This window comes from Dermochelys coriacea, chromosome 15 (assembly GCF_009764565.3).
Source record: "Dermochelys coriacea isolate rDerCor1 chromosome 15, rDerCor1.pri.v4, whole genome shotgun sequence".
In the NCBI taxonomy this organism is placed as follows: Eukaryota; Metazoa; Chordata; order Testudines; family Dermochelyidae; genus Dermochelys; species Dermochelys coriacea.
Window position 1 is genome coordinate 30,309,801 of NC_050082.1, and position 12,882 is coordinate 30,322,682.

At 45.9% G+C, this 12,882-nt stretch overlaps 1 protein-coding gene across 1 annotated transcript in view; it reads left to right on the forward strand.

The window, feature by feature from the left end:
• Positions 1 to 12,882, forward strand: part of MYO18B (myosin XVIIIB) — a 212,892-nt gene that overhangs the window by 26,273 nt on the left and 173,737 nt on the right. Inside the window, exon 10 of the mRNA XM_043498239.1 lies at positions 1,701 to 1,764. Coding sequence (XP_043354174.1) covers positions 1,701 to 1,764 — 64 coding nt within the window. The remainder of the gene's footprint in view (positions 1 to 1,700; positions 1,765 to 12,882) is intronic.

Genomic DNA, 12,882 nt, shown 5'->3' on the forward strand with positions numbered 1-12,882 from the left:
AGTTCTCTGTGATGAGGGATGAATACAGAACAAAGACTCTTGGAACGTATAGCACAGATCATCCTGGGTACCTTGCACTAAGCGCAACATTTCTGTGCTGATAAAGAAGGTGAAAAAAAAATCAGTCTGGCAGAGGCTTTGTTCTAAAGATCTTTTGAGAGGATTGCCCTTGACCAGACTATTGTTAGAGAGAGATGTATTGTTATGGGCTAATAAGGGAGACTTTAAATAAGAAATGTAGGATCAGACAAATCAACATGATATAGTCAGGGGATGGGAATTAGGCTCTGGAACCGTACTGAGGGACTCTGATTTCCCCAGCAGAGGGAGCAGAATACCTATGAAATGATTTCCCCACACAGCATTTGGTTTTAGTTTTGGCCTGTTTGTTAGTCTGTTGTCTCATAGAATGAGATTGGACAACAAAGACACACAAGCAACAGAAATCAGGGCATTGTATTATATTGTATTGTTTTCAGGTGTCTTCTTATGGGAAGTGGGCAAACGTCAAAGGTTCTGGGATGTGGAGTGATCACTTTCAGAGACTCGAGTGTGCAATTGAGTGAGAAATCTTCAGAGAACAGGTTCGGGCAGGAGACTTCTGGCGCTCTTGCATCTTGGCTAAAACCAGGATTGGGCGAATCAGAAGAAAATGAAAAATAATTCCAAAAAAATTCAGTTAATAGTTTAACACACACACAAATAATTGAATTGTGGATGCCAGTTTGGGTCACTTTTCATTTTATTTGAATGATTTCACCTCCCACCTAATAACTCTGGGCTGCACCCATCTCAAATTAATTCGCCCCCTGCTACAGAAATAATCCCATTGACTTTAACTCTGCTGGCAGGGCCATCTCCCCTCGTACCTGGAGCGCTCCATACGCACCAAGGAACGAATGTCCTGGAACCCAAGAGGCCTGAGTTCTGTTTGCTTTAGTTGGCCCATGAGGTTCCTGGAATTCCCCATCTCCCTTTCACAGAACCATATGGGCACCCTGGTTTGTATCTGCAAAGCTGGGTTGTGACTGCGATGCTGACCCTGTGCAATACCATACAGCACGATAGTGAATTCACACTACAACAGAATAGCTCACTGGCATGTAAATTGTATTGTGGTGTTGGTAATTGCAGGACTGGAGGTATAAACCCGTACAGGGCTAGGAGCCTTTATGAATCACCTCGCCTCCAACCCAATGAGTTACTTATCAAAGGGAGGGAAAGGAAATGTCAAGTACATTTGTACATCTTCTGCATGCAGCATGGACTGCAAGGGGGAAACTAGCACTCAGAAATCAGGAAATACAGACTGGAATTGGAGAGAATTTGCTTTGGTGAAAGGAGTTGAAACTGCTGGCCAGTGAAGGCCTTTCTAGAGTGAAGTTTGCAATGCTCCTTTGGGCTTGATGATCTCGAAAGGAGCACAGAGAAGCATTTCCAATAGCACGAGCCTTTAGGAAACACACCTGAAAACATGAGTTTAATATGCCCTCCTCCCTCGAGAGCGACATGCTCTCTCTCTCTCTCTCAGCGGAGTGATTGGATTATCCAAGCTCCTTCAGTGGCTTTGAACACTACTCAGTGCCATTGCATTTGGTCACATTTTCATGCACCAGATCCTGCTCCCTCTGGAGAGCAATAAGACCTATCAGGTAGCACTGAGGTGTGGTTTAATTTTCATTTTTCATAACTGCTTTCAGGACGATGCTGCACTTGCACCAGATGGCTGAGAGCAGCCCCTTTGGAATTGGGCCGTGTTCGAAGGTAGGGCATTACCTCCTGCTTTGCCTGTATTGCTTTTCCCTGGACTGTTCTGTATAGCGCTGTTTGCTGTGCATGGCTTTGTTCCAATGCACCAGGTGACAAGAGTGTTACTCCTAGGCATGAACCTTTGAAATGACACTTCCTGCTGCAGGTGGAGAGTTTGTCAGCTGTGCATTAGCAGAGGAATACCCCTCGGACGAAATTATCAGCCCAGCCAAGGTGGACCCTTCCCATGTAGTGTCATGGAGGTCTAAACAGGAAATTTAGGGGTCATCATGTAATGTATGGAATGCACAGACCCTGAACTTCCCTGAGACATTTTGAACCTAATGTGGCTCCTGAATAGGACTGGCTGGAAAACAAGAATTTGGCTTTGTGAAAAAAAAATTAAGGTTCCACATTTGCTTTTGTTTCACGTTCGTATAAAAACCAGAGAGCGAGTGCTCCTGCTTCAGAATCAGGACTTTCACTGGGCATCTCACATCCCAGGGGAGTGCCCTCAAGGCTACTGGCCATTCTCTCTCTCTCTCTCTGACCAGAAATATCCTGGACCCAAGAAACCTCGACAATGACACTTTTCCAGGGCAAGTTTCGTTTTTAAAGATTCAGCATTTTCTGATGAAAAGAGATTTCATTGAAAAATTCGGACTGGCTCTACTTCTCAATTTCAGAATTAGGGTGCAGGGGTCTGAACCAAATCCTGGGAGCAAAAAATCTCTGAATTACTTGTACAGCACCTCCTTCCTTGAATGGACGTTTCATTTCAGGATGGATGGACTATACATTTTCTCTAAAATACAGCTGTCTCTCTTGGGATGCTCAAGAACAAGTGCCTTCGTCACACCCACTGGCTCCCTATTTGGATGGACTTTGCATTTCTTCTCAGTCATGGATGGCAAAGTGGGTGGTGTGTCATTAGCTCTGGCACACAGGAGGGCAGGCGAGGAGCCAGGGAGTGCGTCGGAAGGAGCTGAGTTTATTTGTCAAATAGTGTGAAAATGGTTTTCTGGACTGCAAGACCCAATCTTTTCATACCGCTCTGTGGGAAGAGAGAGGGGTGACAATGGAGTCTCCAGTGGCCTGATTCGCTGCTGGCCTGTCCCAGACCCATACCATGACACTGGAACGTCGACTCCCACCTCTGATCAGCCAGTGGTGCCAGCCTCCATCATCCACTTGGTACATTTCCCAACAGGCACCTTTGTGGTTGCTTCTACATGGCCCCTCGCACTTGGAGGAGCTTCCCATAATCCCCTGCTAAGCTACCTCCTTCAAATCCCCCCGTAAAACTCTCCTTTACCAGGACGCCTACATAAAACCTGACAATGGCTAGCCCCGGGTGTGCTGAGAGCACTGGGTATTGTGCTGACGGATTCTGTGTCATTGGTTCTGAGTGCTCCCCTCGCAGTATCTATCTATCATCTCTTCTCTTGTAAGCTCCTTGAGACAGGCCCACCTGTTCACGCTGTCTGTACAACACCTAGCACAACTGGGTCCTGGTCCTTGGCTCGGGCTCCTAGCCGCTCTGGTAATGTCAATAGTAAATACTAGCAGTAATAGCTGTAGTAACGCAAAAAGAAAAGGAGTACTTGTGGCACCTTAGAGACTAACAAATTTATTAGAGCATAAGCTTTCGTGAGCTACAGCTCACTTCATCGGATGCATTTGGTGGAAAAAACAGAGTCCGATGAAGTGAGCTGTAGCTCACGAAAGCTTATGCTCTAATAAATTTGTTAGTCTCTAAGGTGCCACAAGTACTCCTTTTCCTTTTGCGAATACAGACTAACACGGCTGCTACTCTGAAACCTGTAGTAATGCAGTGTGCCTTGGCATCCGGCTGGCTAGTTAGGTAGAAGATCTTGCAGTGATTGGGACCCCCCAGTCTGTCCCCTTGATCTGAGCACACAGTGACTTTGACACACACTTCTTGCTTTGGCTCCCAGGGCTAGATACTGCGACAGGCTCCAGAACGGCCCTTGTCTTGTGCTGGGTTATGCTGAGCTCTGTTGGAGTGGTGAGGAATGAGGCAGTGCAGTGGGACACAGTGCAAGTGAAGGAGCTGAAATTCCTTAGCACAGCTTTACAGTGGGTACCTGGGAGGCACTGCTAGCTGATCCGAGGGAGGGCTGGTGAAGGGAAGCAGAGGGAGCAGGCAGAGACTGGGGGATTGTGGGCCACTGGTTTCTTGGTGTCTGTAGTGGAGCAGTTTAGCATCCTGCTGGATTAGAGTTTGTCTCAACCTTGTTTTTCAAAATTCAGGCACTCAGTGCGGCACCTTTAAGGAAATATGTCGGCCTCTAACATCACTGATTCAGTTAAATCAGACAGAATGTACTGTTCTAAGTATGTGTGAATAATTCCTGATATTTCCTTGCAACAGTAGTTCTCAGATGGGTGAGATCATGCTTTGGAGAACATCAGAATAATATTTTTAGGGGCTAGAACTACACTTGTTTTTCATCATCTGCTCCTTATTAGTTTAGCTGTTTGCGGGTTTTAGGCATTTACCAATGCACCAAAGCACTGGCATGAATCACAGCAATTTACAGTTATATCAGCTTTTGGTACAATTCAATTTTCAGTCTTCATTATGTCGCTGTTAATCAAATCCAAGGGCCAGACAAATTAGCTGCTCTGCAATTGATCCCTTGGCCACAGGCTGGGTGGAGTTTCCAGGTTTGGCAGGGCACGGCCTGTTATTGATCACTGCTAATGCACCAGGCAATGAGCTCAGCTTTCACAGGGTTAAAATGGAAGCTGCCTGTTTCCCACCGTAATGACCTTCTTTCATCATTCCTTCCTTCTGTTATGGACAGAATTGCAGATCTCCTCCCAGTAGACAATTCCTGTCAATAGTGCTGCTGGCTCATTTTTTTCAGCCCCACAGTGCATAACATGGAAGGTGTGAGTGACTGATCAGCTCTGCAGGTGCAGTGTATCTTTGGCAGCAGTGGGTGGGGAGATCCACCTGCATTTGTGAATCTGAAATTGACAAGGAAAGGACACAGGGTTGGGGTATTTCTTTTCTCCTTTCTTCATTGTTGCTCTGCTGCCCAGGGATTAACAGGAATTCAGGCTGTGATCTCTGAGATGCTGCACCAGGCAAAGGGCTTCTTGAGTTACATTTTAGTTGATGCCTGTGTCACAAAACCGATATATGATGCTCTTCACTGTGCTAGCTGAAGTCTTTCAGTACAAAGTGGGGGATTTTTTATTCCTTTCTCCCACTCACTGATCTCTCTAGGTTTCACTTCTTCCTCCCTAGCACTGTTAATGTGGCAAATATATGAAGGAAAGTGACCTAATTAACAGTCAGTATAGAAAAATGAAAATGGTGCATATTTAAGCCAGCCTGCTAATGTTGCCTCAATTCCATCAATGTACTCTTCAGTGTGCACATTTCTTTAGTCTTAGCAAATCAGCAAAGTGAAAAGAATTAAAATGCAAGGAATCTCCCTGGAAATGCAGGCAGGATTCTGACAATCTCTGGGCAATGCGTCCAAGGAGTCTACTGGCTCCTTCAGAGCTCTAATGAGCTTCTCTGCCAGTTTGTGCTATCTGGGTCAGTCAATCCGGGGATTAGTGGTTTGCTGGACTGCAGCGGCATTTGCAGATGCCTTGTGGTCCATGGTGTCACTGCCTGTTTCAGAGCTTTAATCTGCAGATGGCTGATATGCTGCCCACCATGCAGTGGCAACTCGTGCACTGCAGAATGGGTTTTCTAATCTCTGACCCATTCCAGGTGCATGTGTGCAGAGGTCTGTGATCTCCGATAACTGGCAAATGTGGCAAGACAAACAGAAATGCACGTCCTCTCCATCAGCTTTTCTTCCTGGTCAGTGAGATCAGTCGGGAAGCTTTCCCTGCATTGCAAAAGGTCCTTTTTAAACCAAATTGAGATGTTCAGCTTAGACTGGTCTGCAAGAGCATCCTCTGCCAAGCACCACCAGATGGCCCGTGTGATCTTTGGTTGGATTTGGAGCTGGATATGTTCCTGAAACAATATCACCTTGTTCTATGCAGACGGAGCTCTCTGAGGCCTCTTCCAGCTGCTCAGCTCCTGGCTGCATAAAGAGTTAAGGAGTGCCCAGGGGTGTGGAAAAGAAATTAGCAGGAAAGTCACCACAGCCATTTCCCCAGGCAGCTCCTGTTCCTTTCACAATGGCTGAGCCACCAATACAAAGGCATGACTCAGACAGAGTGGTGACTTCCTAGGTACCAAGGACTTCCAGATTTCCAGCGGTCAGCCCAGCGGTTGGATTTGCTGGGTTGTGCTCTGCAATGGTGCATGCTGCGAGAGAGCTGGTTTCTTAATGTGGATGAAGCAAAGCCTAGCTGCATTTCTGGCTGTTGTTACAATACTGTATGTACAAGCCAGGGCATATATTGTGCCTCCTATTCAGATTAGCACGGTCCTGGAGGAGAAGCCGACGGGACGTCTCCCTCAGTGATGCTTCATATTTCTCTGTGGCGGCTGTGAATACTGCCGTGTGGTATCAAGTAAACAACATGGATTTATGCTGATTGCATACTACGTGTGGCAGACCCAGGGGCTAATAACAAAAAGGAAAAACCTTCACACCCACCCCTAGCAATTGAGGGTGGGGCAGGGTTATATTTAGATTCTGCAGCAGAGTGAGCTGAAAACAAACTGCACCATTCTAGATAGTGCAGCTTTATGATAGTGACACAGTTGTTAGGGTTGGAAAGACACTTTCATTATAAGCTCTTATGCCAGACATGTACCCTTTGGCCTGAAATCTTTCGTGCTTGTTCTCAATGTAAAGGTGACTCTTCCTTTGGGACAGATCCATTAGGCTGTTTTTGAATTAGCCAAGCATAAAAATGAAAATGTGTGTGACCTTGTTTTGTTGTGTGCTGTTTTGTCAACGGAATAAAAACCCAGAGTCCTTTTTTGGTTGGAGATATCTCAGAAATGGCTTATGTCAAATGTGCTCTAGATTTGTAGGCTTGGTCTCCAATAGGCACCTTTGAAAGTCCTAACCTGAGTCCTTGTAGTGTGTGGGAATAGGGTACCATCTCTTTAAATTGCTAGTGAGCCCTCTAGTGGTGCTCACCATGTTCTGTGTTTTAGCAGCCACCAGAACCCTAATGGCAGAGCAATGTATATGCAGCTAAGTCATGCATGTTGTATATATCCAGTAAACAGAGTTATTTGGAACCCGCTGTGCTTGTATGGGTCCTTCATGATACGTTTGCCTAAAAAATAAGACACAGCTATCCTTACTGGGGGTAACCGGCTTTGACATGTTTGAAGTAAAAGGAGGATTGTATCAAGCTGGGTAGTTGTGTCAAGGTGAGTTTCTCTGGGGAGACTGTAGGGAGGCAAAAGCTGGGCAAACTCTTGGGCAGTAAAACAGGAGTTTTGTGTCTCAGAATTGTGCATAATACTTGTTTTGGATGGGGTGCCACTCTGAGCCTACGTCAGGGATCATTGATCAAGAGATTGAAATTGGGCACCAATTAGTGCTGGTTGATTTATTGTGTGTTGTGGTCAGTTTCCAAAATATTTGCTAAAACAAGGGACAAGGGAAGACTAGCTCCCTGGCTGCCAGTTCCTGTTGAGATTATAGCTATGTGTATATATGTAGGGTATAGGTACGTATCCATCTACAGCATACCTCTATGTCTTTATTAAATATATCTGTGAAAGTCCCTTTCCACCAGTATATCCTCCTGTCCCTGGGACTTAACTGCAGTGACATTCAAAACACAGAGAAGCTTTTGCTTTGCTCTTGAGGTGCGGATGGAGAGAGACTAACAGGTGACATTGAAACAAGGAACTAGAGCCACTGCAGCATGCATGTGGCACCATTCTACTTATCAGAGATTCCTGCAGAAACTGCAACTCGGGGAGGAAGCCCAGCAAGTAGTCACAAGCTATCCCTTGGGACCAAGAACTAAATACCTCACGAAGTCAGGAGGAATCAGAGCTGTATCCTGCAACTGGGTTCCCCTCTGAGACATCTGAAGGCTGGTTGTAACCCTTTCCCAACATGACTCTATCCTGAATCAATAAGATGGTTTTATTAAGTGAACATAAAGTGTGGCTAAGTCCCTAGGGCTGGTTTCTGGCTTTGCCTGATTTTGATTCCTGCATCCCAACCTGTTCTAATTCAAAGGTCAAAGCAAAACTTTTGGTTGTAAACCAAACCCAATTTTTACCCCAACCCCTGCAAAGTTACAGTGCAGCTCCATGGATGAGTGATGGGAACTGATATGAAACAAAATGAGATTGGCTGCACATGGTCATATGACATTAAATGCTCAAGGAACTTTGCATTTTCTCCAGGTAAAGCCCCCTAAAGTTAGCCTATACACTGCAGTCCCTTGCTGATTCCCTGGCCTCAGTGAGGGACCTGTGTCCATTGCAAGCCGAGTAGGGCTGCTTAGAAATTTTCAGATGAAGCAGAGTTTTGTTAACAAATGCCAGTTTGTCAAACCCAAAATGTTTTGTGAAAAAAGTTTGGGGAATTTTCATTGAATCGCAGGTAGAGGGGTGGCGAAGCCCTGTCTGCCTGGTTCCCTGCCAGCTTGCCTGGTGGGCTGCTGGGGACCCCAGGGCTTTGAGGTTCAGGGCTCTGGGGTAGCCTGCCATGCAAACTGAGTATTGCTTTCAGCAGCTGGGGGCCTGGGGAGCATATTTTTTTTCAGAATCACCATTCATATGTGTTTTTGAAACATTACTTCTTTTGAAGTTCTGCTTTGTGGGAAATTTGGAAAAATTTGATTTGGTTCTGAAACCAAATGTCAAAATATTGAAATATTCCGGGAACCAGAAATGCTGCCATTGGCCAGCTGGTCTGGTGCTGTCAGGCTGTAACACTGCCTGTGCTCACAACTGCTTTAGAGAGCACAGCCAATGGAACGGGCAACCAAGCAAGCCAGCCTGAGGGGTTGTGTTGACCTATGTTCTGTGGGAGAAGGAGCCCAGGAAAATGTCACCTGTAGAGAGGGCACTTAGTTTCATGGTGGCTTTCACAAAGTAAAATCACTTTGAATCAACTTCCACTCACCAGCTGCAGAGCAGCACTTCACAGCATGGCACAAATCAGGTTTTTTTTATGGCCAAGGTATAAACCCCTAGAAAAAAACGGATTCGCTTCTGATGAGTGCAGTGCTGGCCATGCCCTTGAAGCCACTCTAAGAAGGAGTGAGAAGAACCAGAACTGATTGACTTTGATTTTGTTTCTCTGAGCCTGTGGGGAAAGCTGCTGAGCTTGCTGATCTCGCAGAGCCTGTAGGGCTTATTAAGTGACTGAGCTGAGTGGGGAATGAGGGGAAGGTCCTCCAAGTTTCTTGCCTATTGAGAATAAACTCTTTTAAATCATTCGGCCTTATTAACGGGGAGAGAAAACCCCAGCTGTGCCACTCAGCCAGCCACTGCAAGGTAAAGAAGAGTTTAGAAACTTAATAAGGATTGGAGCAAAGGAGGATTGCGACCAGCTGTGGGATGGTGGCAGCAAGGAGAAATCTGCTCTCCTGTCTTTCTCTGGGGTTTGACATGAGACAGGCAGCCAATGGCTTTGCTCCCAGGATTTCCTTGCAGGGGCAGGCGAGAGTGGAAAATGATACTTACAGTACCATGGGAAGCTTTTTGTAGGCTGACACACTGGAATTAATACACTAATATGTAAGCTGCGGATGCCTGTAGCAGGCACTTTCTAGTAGATCATCATATAGAAATAAAAGAAGCTCACAGAAGTTTTCCTGGTTAGCTTCTGTGACTGCATATGCGAGCTGCTATTCTTCCCATTGCCTGCACCCCCGCTTCCGGCAGTCTGCCTTTGTGCTTTGAGCCCTGCAGCAGCCTTAGCGATCCCTAATTGGCTCCTTGATCCTATATCAGCTTATGGGGTGGACCAGAAAGTGTCTAGGCAATAACATGGCTCTTGAGCGAGCTGCTATGATGGCCCTGCTTCTCTGCTCCTGGAGCTCTGACTTGGATTCTGATCCCTGATCAACATCTGGAACCCGAGCACAGGCCCTGATCCCTGGTATTGACCCTCGGCCCGACATTGACTCCGGCTTGATCCTCAGTTTGATTCTTGACCCTGATACTGACTCTGACCCCTGGCTTCAGTTCCTGACTCCCAAGCGGCTGCCCACTTCCACCCAGGATCCTAACAACTAGGGACATGGGTCTGACAGCTACAAAGGGGTGAGAAAGAACGTAGGGGCTTCGTGCTCATGAATAGCCCATGATCTTTGCTTTATTTACGCTCACTGCTCATGAAGCTTCTCCCCAGTTTTCTGTTTGGGGGTTTGGTTCTCTAGCAGAGGTGGAGGTGGAAGAGGACAATACTGGGGTTGCTTCAAGCCAGTGAGCTGCTGCACCCTCTTGCTGTTCACAGCAGGGGAGCAGCTACCTCCCCTACAACTTGCCAGCACTGCCTGTTTTCCCAGATTTTTCTACTTGAAACCCATTTGCCTGCTGCTATTGGAAACGGCCCTTGCAGGGAATCCAGTCCGTGCTTATCCAGGGTCATTGGGTTTTAGTTTTTCATTGTGGGTGGCAGGAGCTGGAGCCTAGTCATTCAGTTATATGTGAACCCTGCCTGTTGCATCCATTGGGGGACCTCACCACCTCCTGGGCAAGAAGTGAGGAGGGGTGGAGTGGGGGTTGTTCCTGTTTCCCTTCTAAATGGCTTTCCCAGCCTCAGCCGGTCCCTGAGGACTGCCTGGCTGACTTCTTGGACAGTGGACAGTCCTGAACAGGGATATAAAATATGGTTCCCCGTACAGCAATGCTGGCCCTGTCATGCTGAGATTTTGTGCCATTTTATTATTTTGATCTGATCCCACACTGCTAATATTTGGAATGAACTTTCCTTGGAAGTGTGTGTATAGATAGTGTCTCTTCTGTTTGCTAAAGCTATTTCATTTCTGCAAGAAGCAAACCCACCATTCATTTATATGCTTCTTTAATCTGCATTGGAAACTCACTCACTCAATCTTTCACTGGCAACCACGATTTATATCCTCAGTAGATTCTATTATTTGGAGAAAGAGCGAGAATAACCTGGTGATGGCATTAAAATGAGAACATTCCAACAGTCTCTCCTCCCTGTTCTGGGCATGGAATGCAGCTCGCATTGTGCCTCTGTGACAGTCTGTTTTTCATCACAGTGTGGATTTGGGGCATCTGATTTTTTGCCATTCATCCCATCAGAAAAATAAAAATATAACTTTCCCTGAGGCTCTGACATTTGTCCATTTCTCAGTTTGTGACAATAAAGCTCCTGCTTAGATTTAATTCCTGGAACAGGGAAAGGGAATTCATGTTTGTCTTATTTGTTAATATCACATCATGGAAATATTACTGACACTAAGATCTACAGGGCAAATAGCATATTGGAAATGAACGGATAAGGATGTAGTTCAGGCTGCTGGATAGGCTGAAGCAATTTAGCTGACTTAATATAACAGCAGGCTGAAGTATTTGGCAAGAAGAGAGAAGTGCGATGGTTAGATTCCAAATTGCTGTGGCAACATACAGAATTATATAAATTGTATGAAAATATAAATCAGCTGATTAAATCAGTAACCATCCCTCCTAAATACAGGGTTTAAAACAATCACACAAAACATTTAATTAAAATCTGTGACTAACTGTGCATTAAAATTACAATTTTTGTACCATTGGAATTGGGTAACACATATATTTAACTAATAATAATTAACTAATCATAATAATTTTCACTTCTCTGCAAATCCCAGTTGCAGATACTGTGCTGAGAAGAGTCGATGATTTTTTTCCCCATAGATTCATAGCTTTTAAGGCCAGAAGGGACCACTGTGATCATGCAGTAGGCCCTTCTGTGTATCACAGGCTGTTGGACTTCCCTGACTTAATGTCTGCATCAAGTCCAATCGTTGTGAACCCATGCCTGGAATTAGTGCCCAGGCCAGGTCAGATGGGGGTGGAGGTGCTGTCCCCTTAGAACCAACAGACCAGAGGTTAGGGCACTGAGCTGGGAGGTGAGAGACCTGGTTTGAGTTTCTGCTCTGAATAAAGCAGATTTGAACCCTCCGCCCTCACTCCAGGTGAGTACCTTCACCACTGGGCTATTGTGTATAAGAGGAGCAGCTGCAGCACCGCCTCCTCCAGGAGTGCTGGTTAGGTGAACTTGCAGCATGCATATGGCATCGGTCCCCACAATGAGTGAACGAGGAGAACGCCTCACTTGTGAATCTGTCTGGGGCTTAGACCCGCGCTACATGGTGAGCAGGTCAGTGGTGTCAGAACTTAGGTACCTTTGCACATGCCCATTGGCAGAAACAGGTGCCTACAGGATTTCACTGGTGGACACTTAAGCACCAAGGGAATTTAGGTGCCTGTAGGGTGAGGTGGCAGCTGAGAGGTGGTTTTGTGAATGCCAGTGACGCCTAAGGGGGCAGTTAGGTGGCTCAGTCCCTCTTGTGAATCTAGCCCCAAGTACAGATATTAATGCTTAGGACTTTATTTTGTTTGCCCATCACAACTGTCATCAAGTCACGATTGTTTACCTCTCAGCAATCACTAATTGTTAGTTCTCAAGCCCCCAGTGCTGAGGCAGAACCAAGTATACCTAGACCAGTGCAACCTACGGCCCATCTGGGTAATCCACTGGCAGGCTGTGAGACTGTTTACATTGACCGTCTGCAGGCATTGCCGCCTGCAGCTCCCAGTGACCACGGTTCACCATTCCCGACCAATGAGAGCTGCAGGAAGTGGGGTGGGCTGCAGGTTGCCCACCACTGACCTAGACCATCCCTTGACAGGTGTTTATCTAACCTATAAAACCTCCAGTGACGGGATTCCACAATCTCCCTTGGAAACCTATTCCAGCTTTACTATCTTTATAGTTAGAAAGTTTTACATAGTATCTAACATAAATCTCTCTTGCTGTTGACTAAGAAGATTGCTGCTTGTCCTATTTTCAATGGCCATGGAGAACAACTGATCACCAACCTCTTTGTAACAGCTCTTAAGATATTTGAAGACTGTTTTTAGGTCCCCCCTCAGTCTTTTCTCAAAACTAAACATGCCCCGTTTTTTTTAACCTTTCCTCATAGTCAGGTTTTCTAATTCTTTTATCAGAGTGACCTGATTTA